Source organism: Cervus elaphus, chromosome 8, assembly GCF_910594005.1.
Source record: "Cervus elaphus chromosome 8, mCerEla1.1, whole genome shotgun sequence".
Lineage (NCBI taxonomy): Eukaryota > Metazoa > Chordata > Mammalia > Artiodactyla > Cervidae > Cervus > Cervus elaphus.
Genome location: NC_057822.1, coordinates 43,920,172 through 43,943,790, shown reverse-complemented (window position 1 = coordinate 43,943,790; position 23,619 = coordinate 43,920,172). Strand labels below are relative to the sequence as shown.

Sequence of the window (23,619 nt, the reverse complement as noted above, 5' to 3'; positions counted from 1 at the left end):
AAATTTTCAGAGTTTCTTTAATCGGCCACAAAATATTCTTTAATACAGAAACCAAGGGACTCCAAATTGCTCTATACCACCTCAGGATCATTTCTTATGGCTATTCTACATGGAATCAGGTTTTCTTTTATTCAAAGGCCACCTCAGAGTTTAGCCTTTAGTTAAGTTTTATAACCCCATATACATATCCCTAAAGCAGAATTAACCACTGTCTCCAAGCTTCTACTTGGTGTATTCCTATTAGTGGGCACACACTATTAGAATTAGTTGTTAATTTCAAAAGATAGGGTTCTTGGAGGTAAAAATCTGATCCTCACTTTTAACTCTTCAGGGCTCACCACACAATAGCTCAACATGCCTGACATGTTTGCTGTCATTCTGGGTCGTGTTTAATGACTGTTCAGAGACTTGCTGTCCACCAGCACACTCTGACTTCCTTAGGGCTCATGTGATGCAACAAAAATCTAACCTAAATCTAACCAAACCTCTAGCCCTAACTTCTGGGCTACAGGAAATTCAGGAGATACAAATTGGATGATACTCTCAGGAGAAAAAAAATTTTAAAAAAATATAGGTGGGACAGTTAAAAAAAAATGGATTTGGATTCTTCATACACACACACACACACACATACACACACACACACACACACACACACACACACACACACACACACACACACAAAATGTCGTGGGAATGTGTAGAATGGTATGGTCACCCTAGAAAAAGAGTTTGGCAATTTCTTAACAAACTAAACATAAAACTACCATACAACCCAGGGGTTGTACTCCCGGGTATTTTTGTTGTTGTTCAGTCACTAAGTCTTGTCCGACTCTTTGTGACCCCATGGACTTGAGCACGCCAGACTTCCCTGTCCTTCACCATCTCCCAGAGCTTGCTCAAACTCATGTCCATTGAGTCAGTGATGCCATCCAACCATCTCATCCTCTGTCATCCCCTTCTCCTCCTGCCCTCAATCTTTCCCAGCATCAGGGTCTTTTTCGATGAGTTGGCTCTTTGCATCAGATAGCTAAAGTATTGGAGCTTCAACTTCAGCATCAGTCCTTCCAATGAATATTCTCAGTTGATTTCCTTTAGGATTGACTGGTTTGACCTTGTGAGGAGACTTGCAAGAGTCTTCTCCAGCACTCCAATTCAAAAGCATCAGATCTTTGGTGCTCAGCTTTCTTTATGGTCCAACTCTCACATCCGTACATGACTACTGAAAAAACCATAGCTTTGACTATATGGACCTTTGTTGGCAAAGTGATGTCTCTGCTTTTTAATAGGCTAAGTTTGTCATAAACTTTCTTCCAAGGAGCAAGCATCTTTTAATTTTATGGCTGCAGTCTCTGTCCGCAGGATTTTGGAGTCCAAGAAAATAAATCTGTAAAACTCACATTCATTCAAAAACCTATACACAAATTTTCATAGTAGTTTTATTCATAAATAAAAAAGTGGAATCAGCTCAGATGTCCTTTGACAATGGTTAAGCTTCAATACGTTGCAATGTAACTTTGCAATAAAAAGGGATGAACTTTGGCCTTACAACATGGGTGAATCTCCAGGGGATACATTGAGCAGAGTAAAGCTAATCCCAAAAGATTACATATTGTATAATTCCACTTACTATTGAAATTATAAGATTTAAGAAATAGAAGACATTAGTAATTGCCAGGTCTTGGGGTAAGGGTTACGAGAGATTCTTACAGCTTTTAGACTTGGTAGACACACAAACATACACAATTGATAAAACTGTATAGAACTTAATATATACACAGACATACACACACGTGACAGTAGGGGGATTCCCTTTTCAGCAGCTCCTGACAGCTGGAGAATACCTTATAGACAGGCAAGATATTCCTAGTATGGCATGTGTATCAAATTGAGACCTATTCTCAGAGCCACCCAGCTCCACCATCAGCTTCTCAGTCCTCTACTGTTCCACAGCATTCAGTGGGTTGCTCATCAGGGCAGGCTGAGTTTCACTGAGGTGCCCAAGAGACTCTGAGACATCTTTTCCCACAGTGAGCCTTCATGTCTTGAGTTCTAAGTCTCATATCAGCTGAGGCACCAATAGATAGAGCTCTGAAGAGATCTCTTACCATGCAGGATCCACCTGAAGAGTGGGATTTCCCTGAAGGTCAAAGATCTCTCTGACAAAGAACTTGGGAACAGGTATGGTGAATTTCTACTCATACTTCTTGTCATTTAAAAAAAGAGGCAGGGGATAAGGTCTGCAGAGGTCAAATGAGTGTTAACTTAATAAGCTCATAGGCCTCTCCTTTACTCTCCCGAGCTCTTGGCCAGCTTGGCTTCTCTTTTGCTATATATGTTTCTTAAAGCTCCCTAAATGATTCTGATGTGCAAGCAGATATGGGAGCTACTGGTATAGGTCTTAAAAAAAAATAAGCTTTTACAATTATAAAACTTCTCAAACAGAAGTTACACTTCCTTCCTATTAGCCATCTTTCAAGCTAAATTACATTTTACTTATTACATGATACACAACCACTGAACCAGTTTCAAAACTGACAAAATTCACATTTCAATTTATTCAGTCAGGAAACATGAAAAATAAATAATGAAGGTCCTTTTCCTCCCCTTCTTCGCTATTCTCTAAATTTATGTTTAAACCTGATAGATATTTTGTAACACTAAAGTTATGGCTTTTTAAAAGCACTATATTACTGCTTTTAAAGATAATGATTATAAATGCAACTAATCTGAAAAAACAGGAAATAAACACTTTCACCTTGTTGGTTTCTAGTTCATTATCTCCTTCGTCATAAAGACAATAATGCTACAGAAATTAATGTTTGGGTATAAATTGCAGATACAATTTTAACATTTTCCATAATCCTGAGAAATGTTTCAGTATTATATAATCAAAAATCAATTCCAAATACATCTGTACATATATAAAAATACATTTAAAAACAAGAATGGGAAAAATTCTAAATACGAGGTCATTACTCAGAAGGTGAGTTGGCACTATGAGGAGGCTTTGATTCCTTTATCAGGATATTCTTCCACATCTGAGGAGAACATCAACTCTGGGAGAGAAAATGAACAAATCATACTTAAAATGATTTCCCAGCATCTCAAAAAGAGTTTTACAACTTATGAATGAACAGTTTTAAAATATTAACATATTATATAATAGAATTATAATTCTTTATGTTATAAATTATTGTTATAAATTCTTTATATTATATTATTATATTATATAATTCTTACTTGAGTACAAGTAAGATTTCTTGATAGTGAACTCTGAGTTTTAAAAGATGAACTATTGACAAATGTACAAGTTTTGCATTTTGAGATGTACAAGTTTTTAATGCATTGTAACTCCTGAAAAATAAAATATATATAATAGAGACAATATAATAACTCATACCAGGAAGTTTAAGTCACTTAGCAAATCCAGGATCATTAAACAGCTAAAGAAGTCTAATTCTGTAGTGATCGTGATAACCTAAAATATAGGACACAGACATAGAGGAGGACCTGGAACTAAGATTAGGTGTGTGCCAGGAAAGCTTAAATATGCGACCCCATTTAATTACCATAAACTCCCTTTAAGTGAGTATTATCTTCCTCATTTTATATTTCCTTTTTTTTATCCATATGGAAATGTTATTTGACTCATATAGCCCTAAAAGAGAACAGGATTCTGGAAATATAAGTAACATACACTTTGTGATTAAGACTGAATACTGCATAAGCCAGCTGAATGTAGCTTCAGTCCCAGTGGAGAATGTTATTAATTGGCATTTCGACATTTAAACTATCACTAAGCATAGTCCCATAGTTTACTAAAATACCAAGAAATATTAAAAAAAAAAAAAGAAAACCTTAGAAATTTAGTAAAATAAAGTCCCGATGTAAACATTAGATGAAAAAAAAATCTTTGAATGATGAAAAACTACACCAAGTTAAAGAAAAACTGCAAACTACCTAAAGCCTAAGAAGATTTTTTAAAATATTTTAAATATATCGAAAAGGAATAATTAGTGAATAACACAAGAAAAGGTACATTCATGAATGAAAACACACAGATTACATTTTTTGTCTTGGTTTTTACAAATGGAAATGTTGAAGATTCTCAGTTCCAAGATTTCTGAGACATAGGCTGTAATCAGTTGATCAAACTGTGGTTAAATGCTTTAACAAATCAAGAATAAAATAATAGCCAAAGTCCAGAAAACAGCAAAGAGATTCAAGGGTGAAACTGTAGAACATCTACCAGGAAACACAACTTACAATACAAATATTAAGCTGTTCTCAGAGCAATGCTGAAAGACTGGCAGTTTGCAAATGTGATTCTTCTTCAGGTGTTCCAAAAGGGGTCTGAGGACTACAGATTAGTAAATCTCACTTTACTCTGGGCACACTAAAGATTGCTAAACACTTCATTAGACAATGAAGGGTTAAGAATTTGTGCCAAGTAGAGGAGGAGGTAAGAATAAATTCACTTGAATATGTGTCTAGCAGAGGCTAACAGATGAAGCATATGATTTATTTCAAATTTATGGGCTTCCCAAGAGGCTCGGCAGTAAAGCATCTGCCTGCAATGCAGGAAACACAGCAGGAGCTGCAGGTTCAATCCCTGGGTCGGGAAGGTCCCCTGCAGGAGGAAATGGTCACCCAGTCCAGTACTCTTGCTGGGAAAAGCCCACGGACAGAGCAGACTGGAGGGCTATAGTCTATAGGTTTGCAAAGGGTCAGACATGACTTAGCGACTGGGCAGCAAGAGATACTTTGATCAGAAAGAGACTAAGAGAAAGGAAGAGCAAAGACTTTCTCTAAAATACCCGAAAGGGTCCAAGAAAAGAAATATCTCCAAAATATGTGGAAACCCTCACTAAGTGCTTCAAGACTCCAGCTCTCCTACACACTCCTCTGTTTTTTGCATCATTCAGTTTCACCACTTTATTATTACACTTCTTGGGTTATTTTAAATGCATCTTTGTTATTGAAATGTTATAATACTATAAAGTATAAATGACATAATGCTATATCCATTAAAAAGAAGATTTATGAAGTCATTATAGAAGATTTTATGATGTACTTATACTATTTTTTTCTTTAATACCTTCACTAAGATCCATGCCTGGCCTGTAAGACAAAAAAAGCCACGATAACCCAACCAGAAGGGCCACCACCAGATTCACCACAATCCATGGCTGGAGAACCTGCTCCTCAATTCCTTCTGCCCTAGAGGTACAGAAATACTCATCAGAAATGTCTTCACTGTGATCCATATATCCAGATATATCTATTTTATAAACTTAAAAAAAAATAGCCATCCTTATCTAGAGGAATAACAAGCATAAAATATAACTTCCCTATGAAATACACTATATATATCATGAGAATTTTAAAACCATAACTTAAAAGATTTAAAACATTGTTTACAAAATATCTCATTAAAAATGCAAGAGTATATAGCAATAGTTACCCATCAACCAATGGAATAGGGGGTTTTTTGGCCACAATTTTAGAAACAAAAACAAGGCCCTCATTACTACTTATAGGTGAAAACAAGTAAAAGAGTGAAAAAACAACAATAGCACCATTCCTCTTACTGTTGCTATTATTACGATCAACAATTCCTAGTGCTGCTATGAATTCTTACCAGAGGCTGCCGTTAACAGAAGAAGGTGTGTAAAGGTGGATCCTGTCACTTGTCATTTGTTGACTCAGAGATAATATAAGAGCAGTAAAGTACACTGAGGAAAGACAAATGAATTACTAACAATGTATTTTTAACAACCCAGTTTGTTTGGAATTTATAAATAACTTTAAGGTCAAAAATAATCTGAGCTTTGGGAGATGATGACACACAAAAAATTTCATTTGGTCAATTTCAATAGGCTGGGTAATCTTAGATTATTTTTCAGTAAAGGTGGAGAAGGGTCTTTAGATACTATTTTATCATTAGACTGACAAGAATCTAGAAGATCATTTAAGAAATTAAATGATTTAAGGCCCTAAAATTAGTTTTATTAATATTCTCATAATTAGAACAAAATTTACTCCAAATTACCAAAAAGGTAAAAAAAACATAGTGTTTGTTACTAAAATGCCCTATCAGCCCTATCTGTTTAATGTCAAGTAGAAAAAACAAAAGTTAAATATTAAGTAGCACAGAACAACAAACTTTAAAAAGTTAGATAACCTCTGCTGAAAAATAATTCTAAACCTCCACTGAAAAATAATTCAATCAAAATTATACCTACCATAGTTTAATTACAAATTCCACTGAATATGGATATGAAATGTTTATAAGTAGCAATAATATAAAATCATTTTTAAAATAAAATTATACTTTTTTTCTGATTCAAATTTATACAGTTATGAAATTATTCACTTACAGAAAGATGCTAAAGCTCTTGGATCCAGAGCAAGAAAATTTCGGATTGCTACTGACGTTTTAGCAAAGTCAATCCTAGAAAATACAAAAGCCTCTCGTCACAGTGTAGTTGTAAACTTCTTACAAAACTGTACAAAACTGTAGTCTCCAGACAACAGTTTCTTTCTTCTCTATTTTAATGCTACCACATGTACCGTCTATTATGAAGCTTTAAGTAGCTACAGTTTATCCTTAACACACATGAAAGAATCTTATTTACAAAGGCCACATATAACATTTAACTAAAAGACTATTTTAGTCATCATTCCTTTAGCATTAAGAAGAAACAAACTTGATCAGCAATTTCATTAGATTCTACTTCCTTTTATTACTCATATTATTGAGTGATAAGCTGTTGTTTTCTTAGTGGGTTAAATTGTGTTCCTAAAAAGACATATTGAACTTCTAAACCCTGGGACCTGTGAATGTGACCCTGTTTGGAAATAGAATCTTTACTGATGCTGTCAACTTAAGATGAGGCTGTTACAAGGGGCCCTGATCCAATAAGACTGGTGTCTTTATAAGAAGAGACACAGATTCATGGACACACAGGTACGACTGTCATCTGATAACTGAGGGAGAGGTTGGAGTAATGCATCTACAAGCCAAGGAACACCAAGGACTGCCAGAAACCACTGGAAGCTAAGAAAGAGGCAGGAACAGACCCTCCATGGAGCCCTCTAAAATGGAACCAACCTTGCCAACACCTTGGTTTTAGACTTTTAGATTCCAAAACTGTGAGAGAACACATTCCTGTTGTTTCAAGCCACCCAGTTCGGGGTACATTTGTTACAACAGCCCTAGGAAACTAATACAATACCCAGAGTCTTGACTATACTGGATTCAGTTCATTGGAAGATGCTTGGGTCTTTTTTTAAATTAACTTTTTGCTTTGTATTGAGGTATAGCCAATTAACAATGTTGTAACAGTTTCAGGTGAATAGAGAAGGGACCCAGCCATACAGATACATGTATCCATTCTCCCCCAAACCCCCCTCCTATCCAGGCAGCTAACACTGTGCAGAGTTCCATGGGCTATACAATAGGTCCCTGTTGGTTATAGACGCAGCAGTGTGTGTGTTTGGGACTTTTTGAGTTGATTATATTTGGATGCAATTTTGAATTTAGAGTTGATGCTGGAACGGGTTAAGACTTTGGAGTATGTTTTTGCTGACAATAGTCCCATCTCCTCCCCCCAAAAAGAACAGAAACAGAATGGCTCTTTAATATTAATATCCTGTAATTCTATTTTGAAAATGTCATAGTTTGTCAGGGACACATTTTGCTCAACACTTCCTTCTGAAGAAAGTTAGAGGGGCCTACGGTCACAACAGTCTTACCTGTCAAAGGCTGAAACTGTACTCAGAGCCAAAAGCAAGTAGAGAAGACTCTGGAATGGATATGCTAATGTCTTGTATTGTTGCAGAAGGTTTGAGAGGTCAGAAAGCTCATCTCCTGCCAGAACATAGATCACAACGATGTTCCACACAGCACAGCCTGCCAGGAAGCCATGGGAGAAGACACCAATCATCCTGAATGGAAAACGGTTTTGTTAACATACACGAAAGACTAAAGCAAAAAGCTCATTCTTCAAATCTCTTCACGTGTAAGAATAACATTTCACAAAAAGCAAAAACAAGCTTTTTTCTTTTCTCTATACTAATAGGCAGATCATTTAACTCTAATTCAATGTTTGAAAAATATATCCACTCACCATTTTAAGTTTTGATAGTATTTTTTAACAATATTGAACAGTCAACACTTAAAAAAAAAAAACTGTGGAACATTTGTCTTAAGAAAAGTCCAACAAAATCAGTCACCGGAAAGCCCGATGCACCGACAGTGCAACATCTCTGGTCGTCCAGGAAGGTTTCATGTCCATCGACACATCGATCTTTTCTGTGGTCTTAATCAACTCTGAACGATCAGCAGCCTGGAATCGCCCTAAGAACACAACACACAATTAAAAACAACTCACAACAGAGAACCCTGGTGATCTTTCTTGTTATTCCACATTTAAGAACCCTCAAGTTGAGACTGAAATTTTACTGTTTTCTTGTCTAAAAATTCTCCGATTTGGCTCCTATTTCAGAAGTCTCTTTTTTCTCAGTTGCTAAAAACATACAATATTTTAATCTTGAAGAGAAGTAAATGATGTCCACACACTTTCTTCTCAACCCAAAACAGATATTAAAGAAGCAGTCTTGGAAATCAATTTATTTAATGAAATACAACAATGAACTTGTAATTCAGAATGAAGTCTGGAAACCTTTAACATGATATAGTCTAAAAGATTTTTACAAGTATTAAAGTGTAAATTCTACCACTATAAAGGTAAGTCAATATTTGAAAACACTTCAAATTTCTCAGGAAAGGATGCCAATATATGTAGTATGGCGTTCTGTGATGACAGGAAAGAAACGGATTGTTTCATACACTTGTCTTAAGATTCCCATGGAAACCATCAGTTCAAGGGTCAAAATTCAATACTATGAGCAGAGCTTTATGCTTCTACTGCAGACAAGGAGGCTCCTTCTCATTCATCAGCCAATCCACAAATGGACCTCAGGAAACTGGAAAGGTTCCATTATTTTTGCCAAACCTGGTTGTCAGGCACTTTGGAGAAGGAAAGACAGAAGTGGGATACCTAATGTTCCCAAAGAAAAAGCAACTGCTGGGCAGATCACTGATACATTTCATGGTCAGTTACTTTACTAAGAGAAGTTCCTGTGCTACAGGAGGCAAGAATAAAAATGAGGATTGAGTGACATTGCTTGAAAATCAGTTCAGTTCAGTCACTCAGTCATGTCCGACTCTTTGCAACCCCATGAACTGCAGCACGCCAGGCCTCCCTGTCCATCACCAACTCCCGAAGTCCACCCAAACCCATGTCCGTTGTGTCGGTGATGCCATCCAACCATCTCATCCTGTCATCCCCTTCTCCTCCTGCCCTCAATCTCTCCCAGCATCAGGGTATTTTCCAATGAGTCAGCTCTCCACATCAGGTGGCCAAAGTATTAGAGTTTCAGCTTCAACATCAGGCCCTCCAATGCTTGAAAACAGACTGAAGCAAATTAAATGGCCACATGGTATACTAGTCCTGCTGCGTGCATGCTCAGTCGTGTCTGACTCTGCAACCCCATGGACTGTAGCCTGCCAGTCTCCTCTAACAGCCCTTAACTAGAAGTCATGTAACTTTGGTTAGAGTCCCAACTCTGTACTAATCAACTGTGAGACCCTGGGTGAGTCCACCTCTCTGGGTCACAGGTTTCTCACTGGCCAACATCGCCAAGATCCCTTAAGTGGGCTCTTAAGGAATCAGAATTCTAAAACAATTTATGCAAAATCTAAGTTGTAAATTTTAAGGGTTGACCTTTATGTTTTAGATGAGTTCTTTAGGCAGCATGTCCACAGCATATCCATGGGACTAATATATGGTTATGATCATGATTTCAGGTTTTTCTTAAACACCACAAATGTAGTGTTATAACCAATGTGTGCTATATACAATGTCAGAACTATTTTTCTAAAACAAAACATAGCTATAATGTTCTATTTCTCATTTAATATGGCAATACTATCGTGTATTTTCTCTTATTTATTTTTAATGATAGAATTTATATCATTACTTGCTCCACCACCACTATCACTACCAATTGCAGAAAACTGGTAAAGTACAGCAGAGAATAAAGAAACAGGTGGGGGAAAGGGAAGCTTTTAAATTACCAATCATCTCAACCTAGAAACAACCAGCATTAACATTTCAGCATATTTTCTTCTAGTCTTTTGTCCTATGCATTTCTCTATAGTTCAAATCTAACTACAAGTATGTATGTTTACTTTTCATTACCATCTTCCCATGAAGTGAAAATTTCTCCCTAAACATTATTTTTGGTGGTGCAGAAGATTTCATCGTATAGATATGTCATGAAGTGTCTGAATCACTCCCCTTCTGTTTTACATTTAGGTTTTTTTTCAGTTTTTTGCTCTCATTAATAACAATGTGATGATTAGCTTTATGTATAAATTTTTATCCATATTTTTACTTATTTCCTTAATTCAGATTTCCAGAAGTATAATTCCTAGGTCAAAGGATATCCCTGTATAATTCTTAAAGGGTTCATGTTCCAAAACAAGGATCTACTTACTGCTTTTCTCCACAAACACTTTGCCTACAGGCTGGCTAATGCCCGTGGGTGCAGTGAATACAGATTGTTGTTCTGGACTACTTTGCTCATCAGTAATTATGTCTTCATCTTCAACTCCTAGTTCATTGGCATAATGTAATTCCGCTGGCTGGGTTTTCCTGTAATCAAGGAGAATGTAAGAAAAATGGATGATTACTGACCTTTCATAGACCCAAATAAGGAGGCTCTTGCGGGTCTAATGGAAAGAACCCTGGATTTGGAATCAGAAAATTTGGTTTTTACTCAAATGGATCAGTTATTAACTTCTTTGTACAGCAAGTCACTTACATTTCTGTGGGCCTCAGTTTTCTCATCTGGAAAATGAAGTGACTGAACTAGATTTGAAAGGTTCTTTATAGACTTAAAATTATATGATTCTATATAGACACTGATCACTATGTGTAGGGTCATTTCCAAATATGAACAACAGTGTTATATACCTTCCAGTACACTTCTTTAAAGTATACCATTCTATTTCACCTGGGACTTAATTTCCTATGCTGAAATAAACATTTTATGTATTGTTAGAATAATCATTATTTGAATTCTATTAATATGAGGAAATAAATAATAGCCTACCTTATTAATACCACCTTTAATCTTTAATACCTTTAATATGTAATATTTTTACTATTTATATAAAATCTTCTATTTGTGTTCCTCTTCTTTAGACACAGCTCCTAAAATATTTTATTTAAATATAATATTTTACTTTTCTCAGTGGGCTTACTCTTTTCAAAGTTATCCTTAGACTAGTTTAACTAATACCCTTGTAATTCTACTAATCCTAGAGATACACAACTGCAAATATTTAATAAGACTTAGAAGCTGCTGTTTGGGAGCTCCAAATTAAGCATCAGGGTACCTCTGCAGAATATTTAGAAGGACAAATAAATCCTTACTTCATCTTTCTTCGAGGTTTCTGAATAACTGGCTCCTCATCTGGCTCCACATTGATACCATTTTCATTTGGTAATAAAGATGGACTAGCTGTCTTCTTCTGGGTAAAGGCAGTCTCCAATTCTGAAAATAAAGCAGGTTAAGTTTTTAAATAACTATGATGCAAAAAAGAAAAGTAGCATGTAAGACTTCTGTAAGACAAAAGAACTTTAAGAATTCTAATTGTTCCCCAATTTTTTTCACCGTCTTACTAACCTTTAATTTTTAAAATTTTATACCTCTAAACACTCAACAGAAAATTTGAAATCATGATGTCAAACAACATGAAAAAAGAAAAATTAAGTCATCCAACATTGAGGGTGTGTCAAAGCTCCACGATTACCTCCAAATTCTATGATTCACTCAACAGACTCACAAGTCATTTACACTCACAGTTACAGTTTATTACAGGAAAAAGACACAAAACAAAATCAGAAGAAGGAAAAACCTCATGGAACAAAGTCCCAAAGAAACCAAGTCCAAGTTTCCAAGAGTCCTATCAATGAAGTCACACGGATGTGCCAATTCTTCCAGCAACAAGTTGTGATGACACATGTGTTCCTTTCTCTTCCCGGGAAGCTCATCAGTCACTTAGCAGCCAGGGATTTTACTGGAGAGTGATCACAGAGGCACCTGCTGCCAAACACATACCAAAATTCTAGACTCCCAGAAGAAAAGTGGGTGCTCAGCATAAATCTCACTGTGTGCATAGGTGCAGAGTGAGCCACCCTGACAGTTTATAGAGAAAGCTTTGCATCAGTGTAGAAAACTGTTTCATACGAAGCCAGAATGTTATGTCCACGAATTAAGGCAAGTTGAAGTGGTCAAACAGCAGATGACAAGAGTGAACATTGACATTTTAGGAATCAGTGATGTAAAACAGACTGGAATGGGTGAATTTAACTCAGATGACGCTTATATTTACTACCGTGGGCAAGATTCCCTTAGAAGAAATGGAGTAGCCATCACGGTCAACAAAAGAGTCTGAAATACAGTACTTGGATGCATTCTCGAAAACGACAGAATGATCTCTGTTCATTTCCAAGGCAAACCATTCAATATCACTGTAATCCAAGTCTATGCCTTGACCAGTAATGCTGAAGAAGCTGAAGTTGAATGGTTCTATGAATATCTACAAGACCTTTTAGAACTAACACCCAAAAGAGATATCCTCTTCATTATAGGGGACTGGAATGCAAAAGTAGGAAGTCAAGAAATACCTGGAGTAACAGGCAAATTTGGCCTTGGAGTACAAAATGAAGCAGGGCAAAGGCTAATAGAGTTTTGCCAAGAGAACACACTGGTCATAGCAAACACCCTCTTCCAACAAAACAAGAGAAGACTCTACACATGGACATGACCAGATGGTCAATACCAAAATCAGATAGATTATATTCTTTGCAGCCAAAGACGGAGAAGCAAAAACAAGACCGGGAGCTAACTGTGGCTCAGATCATGAACTCCTTATTGCCAAATTCAGACTTAAATTGAAGAAAGTAGGGAAAACCACTAGACCATTCAGGTATGACCTAAATCAAATTCTTTACGATTATACAGTGGAAGTGACAAACAGATTCAAGGGAATAGATCTGATAGACTGAGTGCCTGAAGAACTATAGACAGAGGTTCATGACATTGTACAGGAGACAGGGATCAAGACCATCCCCAAGAAAGAGAAATGCAAAAAGGCAAAATGGTTATCTGAGGTGGCCTTACAAATAGCTGAGAAAAGAAGAGAAGCTAAAGGCAAAGGAGAAAAACAAAGATATAAGCATCTGAATGCAGAGTTCCAAAGAAGAGCAAGGAGAGATAAGAAAGCCTTCCTCAGTGATCAATGTAAAGAATAGAGGAAGACAACAGAATGGGAAAGAGTAGAGATCTCTTCAAGAAAATTAAGACAAACAAAGGGAACATTTCATGCAACGATGGGCACAATAAAGGACAGAAATGGTATGGACCTAACAGAAGCAGAAGATATTAAGAAGAGGTGGCAAGAATACACAGAGAACTATACGAAAAAGATCTTCATGATCCAGATAACCATGGTGGTGTGATCACTCACCTAGAGCCAGACATCCTAGAATGTGAAGTCAAGTGGGCATTAGGAAGCATCACTACAAACAAAGCTAGTAGGTGATGGAATTCCAGTTGAGCTATTTCAAATCCTGAAAGATGATGCTGTGAAAGTGCTGCACTGAATATGCCAGCAAATTTGGAAAACTCAGCAGTGGCCACAGGACTGGAAAAGGTCAGTTTTCATTCCAATCCCAAAGAAACACAATGTCAGAGAATGCTCAAACTACCGCACAATTGCGCTCATCTCACATGCTAGTAAAGTAATGCTCAAAATTCTCCAAGCCAGGCTTCAGCGATACATGAACCGTGAACTTCCAGATGTTCAAGCTGGTTTTAGAAAAGGCAGAGGAACCAGAGATCAAATTGCCAAAATCCACTGGATCATCGAAAAAGCAAGAGAGTTCCAGAAAAACATCTATTTCTGCTTTATTGACTATGCCAAAGCCTTTGACTGTGTGGATCACAACAAACTGTGGAAAATTCTTCAGGAGATGGAAATACCAGACCACCTGACCTGCCTCTTGAGAAACCTGTATGTAGATCAGGAAGCAACAGTTAGAACTGGACATGGAACAACAGAGTGGTTCCAAATAGGAAAAGGAGTATGTCAAGGCTGTATATTGTCACCCTGCTTATTTAACTTATATGCAGAGTACATCATGAGAAACGCTGGGCTGGAAGAAGTACAAGCTGGAATCAAGATTGCCGGGAGAAATATCAATAACCTCAGATATGCAAATGACACCACCCTTAGGGCAGAAAGTGAAGAAGAACTAAAAAGCCTCTTGATGAAAGTGAAAGAGGAGAGTGAAAAAGTTGGCTTAAAGCTCAACATTCAGAAAACTAAGATCATGGCATTTGGTTCCATCACTTCATGGCAGATAGATGGGGAAACAGTGGAAACGGTGGCTGACTTTATTTTTGCGGGCTCCAAAATCACTGCAGATGGTGATTGCAGCCATGAAATTAAAAGACACTTACTCCTTGGAAGGAAAATTATGACCAACCTATACAGAGACGTTACTTTGCCAACAAAGGTCCGTCTAGTCAAGGCTATGGTTTTTCCATATGTCACATGTATGGATGTGAGAGTTGGACTATAAAGAATGCTGAGTGCCGAAGAATTGATGCTTTTGAACTGTGGTGTTGGAGAAGACTCTTGAGAGTCCCTTGGACTGCAAGGAAATCCAACCAGTCCATCCTAAAGGAGATCAGTCCTGGGTGTTCATTGGAAGGACTGATGCTGAAGCTGAAACTCCAATACTTTGACCAACTGATGCAAAGAGCTGACTCATTTGAAAAGACCCTGATGCTGGGAAAGATTGAAGGCAGGAGGAGAAGGGGACAACAGAGGATGAGGTGGTTGGATGGTATCACCGACCCGATGGACATGGGTTTGGGTGGACTCTGGGAGTTGGTGATGGACAGGGAAGCCTGGCGTGCTGTGGTTCATGGGGTTGCAAAGAGTCAGACAGGACTGAGCGACTGAACTGAATGTTAATGGGAGAAAGCTAATCTTACAATCTTTGTTCCTTCTTTTTTTTAACTCTAATAAAGTCTATTGTCATTTTTCTAATTATTATAAAAGTTACACATACAATATATGAAAATTTATTAAACATAAAGAAAGAAAATTTTAAAAAATCATCCCTAATTCCTCCTTCTAAAACTCCTACCACTGTTGACACTTTGCTATATCCTTCCATTGTTTTTACTGTATATATGTGTATGTGCATACATCCTGGATTGAACTGTGTCTCCTGAAAAAGATATATGCAAGTCCTAATCCCCAAAACCTGTGAATGAGACTTTAGAAATAGGGTCTTTGCAGATGTGATCAAGCTAATATGAGGTCATGCTGGATTAGGATGGGCTCTAAATTCAATGGCTGGTGTCCTTATAAGAAAAGCCAAATTTGGACACAGAAACACAGGGAAAAATGTGAAGATGGGGGCACAGAATGGAGTTATGCTGTTCCAAGCCAAAGAATGTCCAGAACTACAAACCACCACCAGAATCTGGAGGAGGCTAGGGTGGATTCTTTCCTACAAACTTCAGAGAAAACATGGCCTTGTGGACACCTTGATTTTGGACTTCTAGCCTCCAGAACTGTCAGAGACTAAATGTCCATTGTCCATCGGAAGCCACACCAAGATCTAAACTTTCTATTTTGCTTCTGAAATTGCATCCCTTCTCTCATAATCTGTATATATATTCCCTTATAGCTCAGTTGGTGGTGGCTTCCACGATGGCTCAGAGGATAAAAGCGTCTGCCTGCAATGTAGGAGATGTGAGTTCGATCCCTGGGTTGGGAAGATCCCCTGGAGAAGGAAATGGCAACTCACTCCAGTACTTTTGCCTGGAAAATCCCATGGACAGAGAAGGCTGATAGGCTACAGTCCATGGGGTCGCAAAGAGTTGGACACGACTGAGCGACTTCACTTTCACTTTTCAGCTCAGTTGGTTAAGAATCTGCCTACAATGCAGGAGACCCTAGTTCAATACCTGGGTTGGGAAGATCCCCTGGAGAAGGGATAGGCTACCCACTCCAGTATTTGGCCTGGAGAATTCCATGGACTGTATAGTCCATGGGGTCACAAGGAGTCGGACACCACTGAGTAACTTTCACTTCACTTCACTTCATGATCAAAGAGATCCTCTAAAATATTCCTGACTTAACCTTCTAGAGTTACCCTAGCAAGAAAAATTTTAAGCAAAAAAAGAAAAAACTGGATATGAGTGGGGAAAAATAGAAACAGACAGGTTTTTAATCATATCCCTCAAACCACAACTGTTGTCACAACCTAACCTCAGTTTCTTTACATACCAAGAGGTAGCCTTGTTTTCTTCTGCCTCCGCTGAACAGGAGCTTCTTGACGTTCTATGGAGTCTTGGGCTGGTGGCTCGCTGCCCTCAGGTGGCCTGTGAGCAGCAGTCTGAACAAGACCTTCCGAAGCAGCACTGGCTACAGAGAAACAGGGTAGGGGGAAACGGGGATAACTTGAGCAGAGACCACTAACTCTCAAAAATAGGGGAAAGGGCAACTGCAATGTTTCCTATATAATATCCTCTTCTCTCACAGAACTGTGCCCCAGATCTTGATTTCCTCCCTCCTCACCTGTAACTTTGGGCTTCAAGTTGAAAAAAACAAAAGAAATGAGGGAACAAGGAAGACTGAGAAGGAAAAACCTGGGGACTAGAAAGAAGAACAAAAGACGGGGAGGAGGAAAATCACTTCTGAGCTTTCAAAAAAGTGAAAACATGATAGAAACCGTCACCATAGGGAACTCTTACTTCTCTTATGCCTCGAGGGTTATCAGCCTCTAACTATCAACAGTTTAGTCCTTCATTTATAAATTAACACATGATAAAGTCATCATGGATACCTGCAGTTAACAGATAACTTATCAATCTCTCCCCTCATTAAATCTTTGAACAGATTTTGACACATTTTGGCAGATCTGAATCCTACTTCATACCTTCCCTTGCTAGTTTCTTCACAAAAGAATACAGATGAGTGAACAAATGAACAGATGTATTAGTGTATTAGTATTATCAATAGTACTGAGTGAAATGGAAACTAAAATAAGCTACTTTTCGTCCACTAGGTTAACAAAAAAAAATTTTCAAGTTGATATTTTCCAGCGTTCTCAAGGACTTAGCAAATGTGACACTCAAACTCTATTGCTGGTATGAAGATAACTAAAGCTCTGTTAAAGGCAATTTAGTAGAAACTTATATTAATAATGCATAGGTCCTTTCATTAATTTCACTGCTAGCAATCCACGTTATAGAAATATCTCTTCTTCCCCATCATCCACTATTTTATGTAGAAAAGCTGCAAGTTGTTGGAGTGAAAAATTTGAAATAACCTAATTGAACAACAACTTTAATAAAAGCCAGCAATATACCCCTTTGGTCGAGAGCACAGATTTTTTTTTTTTTTTTTTCTTTTTTACAAGAAAAATAGTTGGTAGCTGGGACAGAGCTGTACCTCTGTTCCCTCAACTCAGTTTTTATTGTATTCTTCACCAGTGACGTTTTTAAGTCCACAGGTAAGACATGTCTGTACTTAATTGTGAGTACACTTTTAGAGCCTAGCATTTCAGTGAGTATCTTTGTGAATCTAAGTCTCTCTGCCTCTCATTCCTTTTTGTTCCATGTCTGTATGTCTTTCTGTATACATTTTTCTGTATCTCCATTTTTCTCTTTTCTTACACCCACCATCTATTACTCCATTTATTGGGCAATGATAAGCTAATATAAGTTTCTGACCAGGTATAAGGTAGGACCAGCTATGAGCTTTAGGATGTTCATCCAGCAGTGGTGGACAGGACAAAGTAGGGTGGAAGGAAGCTAGAAGTCCAGAGCAATGTTGGAGGCAACCCCAATACCTCAGGTGAGAGGAAGAAAGGTGCTAGACTAACCATAGTTGTGGTAGTGGAAATGACAGCAGGAAAAATACATTAAAACTACCATATAAGAAGCAAACTTGAGCTTCCCTGGTGGTCTAGTGGTTAAGAACCTACTTTGCAATGCAGGGAACATGAGTTCCATCCCTGGTTCAGGAAGATCCTATGTGCTGTGAAGCAACTAAGCTTGTGGACCACAACTACTGAGCCAGTGCTCTAGAGCCCACAAGCAGCAATTACTGAGCCCATGTGCTGCAATCACTGAAGCCTGTGCTCCGAAACAAGAGAAGCCAGCGCAATGAGAAGCCCACGCACCACAATGAAGAGCAGCCGCTGCTCACAGCAACTGCAGAAAGCCCATGCACAGCAACAAAACCCAGCAGAGCCAAAAACAGCTAAATAAATAAAAACAAAGGAAGAAGCAGCAAGTCTCTGAGAGGCAGAAAGTAGAGTGAAAACTGCAGAATTCAAAGGTGCCTCTGAGGTTTCCAGCCCTGGTCCCTGGGAGAGCAGGAGGGGTCCATGAAAAAACCTTGTAAGTAAAAAAGTAAAGTAAGTAAGTGAGAAGTAAAACTTGGACTTCCCCGGTGGCTCAGTGGTAAAGAATCTGCCCGCCAATGCAGGGAACACAGGTTCGATCCCTGCTCCGGGAAGATTTCACATGCTCCAGGGCAATTAAGCCCGTCCTCCACAACTACTGAGTCTCTGTGCTCTAGAGCCGGTGCTCCAAAAGAGAAGCCATAGCAATGAGAAGCCTACGCACTACACCTAGAGAGTAGTCCCTATTTGCCGCAACTCGAGAAGTCCACATGAAGTAACAAAGACCCAGCAGAGTCAAAAAAAAGAGATCCCATATGCCACAACTAAGACCCAGTGCAGTCAAATAAATTAATAAAATTTTTAAAAAAGAAGTAAAACTTGTCATTGGAAGTAATAATAAATACTGAACATCCTGAGTTCAAGTTACCGGCAGAACATCCAAGATTATCAGTGAATAAGACAAAAAAGTTCATAGAATTTGCTCATTATTGGAGTTTTAATACCTGGATGATATGGCCCTGACCTCAGACTCATGTTCTAATGTAGATTCTCTGACTGGAATAAGGGATACAAGAACCTTGTGTCTCTAAATCCATATTTTGTTCAAGGGTCTGGAACTGACCACAGCTTAAGACAACTTATGTTATCTGGGGATAAAAGACCTCAAAGAGTCCAAGAAAGTTGTGGAAGTTAAGATTTGGGGCAGCACTACCCTTTATTCCACAAATGTTTCTAGATACTCCTCAGCCTGCCCATGGCCTTAACCCTCATCACCATCAAGAATCCCACTGCTTCAGAGTGAACTTGATTCTATCTTTAACACAGCAGTGACTTGGGACTGTTAGGGCCTTGCTTCTCCCTGATTTGTGATGTTTATCATGTCTGAGGTCCTGGAAAAACTTGTGATCCCACACAACAAAGAACAACTTCTTACCAAGCGGGGTTTTTGCTCTGGGCTTCTTTTTCTTAGGACGACTAAGTGGAATATCATCTATAAAAGAGAAAGAACACCAGAAAATGCTGCCTAAGAGTCAATGCAAGGAAGAGTCAAAAGGGAACTTTTAGTGGGGAAGACCTTTCCCTTCTCTTCCCTGGGTCCAGTCAACTTCTATACATTAGGGGAAGAAGGTGAGAAATTGACAAAGTTAGAGGAAGCCCATAGGGTAAATACAGGTAGCTCATGGCTGGTCAGTAAAGTTATAAACTGTGACAGAAAGTGGGCTCATCAAATATTCATCTGATCCCCTACATTTCCCAGCCCCTTTGCACTGGGGCCTATGACTGGTTCTGACCAAGAGGCTGTGAGCAGAAGTGTTCTGTTCCATTTGGGAGCCAAGACATTGGAAGAGCCAGTGAGTAACCCTCCAGCTTCCCCATCCCTTGCTGTGGCAACTGAGGGGGCCTCATGTTAAGATGGCAGAACTGCAGCATGGAAGTAGCTGAGATCACTGCATCATTAGTGAAAAGGGAGAGGAAGGTAACTGTCCTGGATTGTTCCTACAGTGGACTTTGCATTAACCACAAAAATCCCTTATGATATTAAGTAACTGAGATTTGGGGGTTAGTGTGACATAACCCAGTCTACCCTGATGAAATGAGACAAAAGAAGATGTAGTCCCTATCACAGAACTATATGCAAGACCACAGTTATGTTCTAGGTGACTCCATTCAGGGATGAATGCTTTTTAACTTTTAAGGTCAAATATCAACATATAACTAGTGTCAATGGCAGTCATAGGAGATTAATATGATAAAAAAAATTGTGACATTATAAAGTGTACCATTCAGATTCAAGTTTAAGGGAAAATTAAGGGGAAACAACTTTCAAACATCAAATACTGTATTTAGAAAATTTTACATTAACAGAAAACTAACTCACCTTGCATAGCACTTTACATGACACCACCAAATTTAATCAGGACAGAGACAAAAAGAGAAACTCTATTAATTAGAAATCTATTAAACTTTCAGACTGTAAATTGACTTGTATCATTACAAATTTAAAATAAAATTAGCTTTCACAGAAAATCAGCTAGTTTACAAACTAGCTTATTATTTATAATAAGCTGTTTAATAAGACTAACAAAATAACCCCAATATTTTCTGAACCTACAGTTACATACTCCCTGTCTATTAATAAAGTGGATTAAACAGATTAAGAACTCTTATGTTGTCACTGATTAAAATCAGCTTAAACTCTGAGGAAACTATTCTCGCAAACAAAAGAGGATCAGAATTCTGATCAACAAGTCATTAAAACATTCAGAACGGACCCAGTATACTAATATGTGGACCTTCAGTCTTTGAAACAGAACGTTTAATCACAACTGTTATCTTAATGATTCAAGGATTTTTCATCTTTAAACTTGAGGAAGCCTTTTCTGAATTATTATAATTGTGTAATGGTACTAGTCAAATTTTTTCACTTTATTCATTTTGCATTTTTAAAACTAGATAATAAAATTACTGTAAATTATTTTTACCTTGGCACAGGTGGAAGGGCTCGTGGAGGACGCTATGGGAAAAAGACAGAAAATTGCTTGTAAGTAAAGGCCTGGGAGCATCTTTACTTCATGTATTTCAAATTTTCGATAACCCTGTTCATCAGATGAAACCCAAAAGATACAGATGAGAATCAGATGGGCAATTTTAATTTTTTCTATCACTTCTAAATTTCACATAAAATTCCTTCCTTCCTATATTCCTCACTATCTACATGCCAGACACTGTTCTAAGCATTAGGGATACATTAATAAACAGAAACGAGAAAGCCTTGCTTTTATGCAAATTACATCCTAATGGTTAAGTATTAGAAGATAACTTTAAGCATATATGTGCTTATATATATGAATGAAGAATGCTGCTTTAGTTAGGAAAAGTCTCTCTGAGGTATTTGAACTGAGACCTGAATAAGAAAGGAGCCAAAGGGGAGCAAATATAAAATCTTTTACTGGAGAGTGGGCTTGGAGAGTTTCAGCTAAAAGAAGGCCAATAAAGGTGAAGCACGGTTATCAGGTCATGGGCAAATTAATTAGGAAGACCGACAGGAAGAACTTAGATTTTGCCTTAATTCAATGGGAAGCCAATGGAGGTTTTAAGTCACAGAGTAAAACACTAACATTTATATAGTAACGTTTTTAAAAGGTTACTAACACAACATAGTAACCTTTTAAAAACTATACTCGGAATACAACGTGAAACACCCAATTTAGGGCAGAAAGAAAAAAATTTTAAATATAGTATAAATTTTCTACTTTACATGAACAAGAAAAGTGTTCACAACATTAATTGGCTATAGGCCAATATAAAATAACACGTTTTTAAAGAAGTGCTTGCAGGTCACAGAAATTACAGTTAAGTAGCACTCTGGAATCTTTCAAAATAAAATACTAACAAATATGTCTAGTAATCAGTTTAATATTCCAAGTATCTCCAGCTGCTTGCAGAAGACATTGATTTTGATGGGTTAAATTTTAAACAACTCATTGCTGTTCCACAACTATCCCCTTTAGCTATCCATTCGTTCAAAGAGTGTGTTAATAAAAATGCTACAAGATTAAGACATGGCCGGCTTTCTTAGCACTACCCAGTAGTCAAAACTGAACTGACAAAGGATAGGTACTGTTCATCAGTCTACAAAACGGTATTGTTCTAAAAGATGCTATGGACCGTGTTCTAACCAAAGACTCAGTTCACAAGACAACTCCTCATTTCAAAAGTCCCGCAAAAATGACGTGTCATCCATCCAGAAACTCAACCTCTACGTTCCTCAAAAGTAGAACGGCTCAACTAAACTGAAAGTAACTTAAGGCTCGCTTACCACCTGCTTCTTCCCCATTGCATCTAAAACTGGGCCCTCCGGGAGCGCCGGCTCCCCGGCGCGGGTAACTCACACCCCGCCCGGGTTCACACCCGCCTGGCTGGCCGGGCACGCAGGCGCAATGCGTCATCAAGCTGCGCCGCACAGGCGGTTCTGACCCCCAGCCTCCACGCAGCAGGGTGGGAGCGAGGGGGAGCACGGAGACCCGGTGTGGCTTTTGCGGGCTAATCTTGCGGGAAAGTGGGCGTTGAAGTCGGGGCCCCGCGGGGGGAGACTCCAGCGGGTGCGGGGTAGCAATCACGATTTTTCCCATGGTTTCCCAAGTGGTTGCAGTGATTTGTTTGAGAGATTAAAAGTCCCTGCTGGCAAACAAATCTCTTTCCTGGGCAGCTAAAATGCTCTCCGGGAGGAGTCGATACGAAGGGCCTCGCTGGCAGCCCCCGTACCCGCAGGGGCGGGGTCGAAGTGAATGAGGCGTCGTCATGGCAACACCCTCACTCCCACCCCCGGAAACTTCAGGCCTGGCTCTCCGCCCAGCTCCTGAAGTTCGGGTCCGGCCCTGGGAAGAACTTCTAGCCCCCGCTCCCAATCCCTATCCTGTGAGCGCCGAAGGGGCGGATGCGCGAGCTTCCAGACCCGGGCTCGCCGCTTCTTGTCCCAGCAGGTCGGCGTCGGCCCCGCCCCAGAGGTAGCGGCCGCGTTGAGGCAGTGGCCGACACGCCCTCACCGCTCACCCGGTGGTCCTCCTCCACCCCGAGCCTGGAGTCGGCCCTCATGGCGCTCTGCCCGCCTGGACTCCCTCGGCGCAACTGCTGCCGGCGGGAGCCTGGTTCCCCGCGACGCTGCAGCCTTCGGGACCGGCGGGAGGCGGGGGCTCTGCCGTGCCGGACTAGGCCGCCGCCCCCGGGCCAGGTCTCCGCCCGCCTCCGCTTTGGCAGCCTTCGCGTTCCGAGGCTTTGGGGTTGAGAGACGCTAGCGTTTAGCCACCCGACCTAACGTTTAGGTTCGGGTATGAGTGAGTGAGTGTGTGTTGAAACAGGCAATTCTCAAATTTTCTCCAGTTACTTACCCTCCATCCAAAGACGCAGGACATAAAATCTGGGCTCACATAAGTGTTAAAAAATGACAGTTTTCTTCGTTTTGTTTGGTTGGGTTTCTGAGAAAAATAATGGTTGGTCACTGTAAATTAAAAACTACAGATATTTTGAAGCATACACTTAGTAT

At 39.0% G+C, this 23,619-nt stretch overlaps 1 protein-coding gene across 3 annotated transcripts; it reads right to left on the bottom strand.

The window, feature by feature from the left end:
* Positions 1–1,425: 1,425 nt before the first annotated feature.
* Positions 1,426–23,368, bottom strand: TMEM237 (transmembrane protein 237). Of its 3 annotated transcripts, none has more exons than XM_043910393.1 (13): positions 23,130–23,368; positions 21,059–21,090; positions 20,455–20,465; positions 19,510–19,566; positions 16,451–16,588; positions 11,511–11,631; positions 10,570–10,727; positions 8,242–8,365; positions 7,762–7,953; positions 6,384–6,457; positions 5,645–5,738; positions 5,102–5,223; positions 1,426–3,059 (listed from the first exon to the last, which is right to left on the bottom strand). In XM_043910393.1, the coding sequence occupies exons 1-13, from the start codon at positions 23,169–23,171 to the stop codon at positions 2,998–3,000; spliced, it is 1,227 nt and encodes a 408-aa protein (XP_043766328.1). In that variant the 5' UTR covers positions 23,172–23,368; the 3' UTR covers positions 1,426–2,997. The 3 variants fall into 3 exon arrangements, with proteins under 3 accessions (XP_043766328.1, XP_043766326.1, XP_043766327.1); XM_043910391.1 differs by lacking the exon at positions 23,130–23,368 and adding an exon at positions 22,396–22,527; XM_043910392.1 differs by lacking the exons at positions 20,455–20,465; positions 23,130–23,368 and adding an exon at positions 22,396–22,528.
* Between the last annotated feature and the right edge of the window lie 251 nt (positions 23,369–23,619).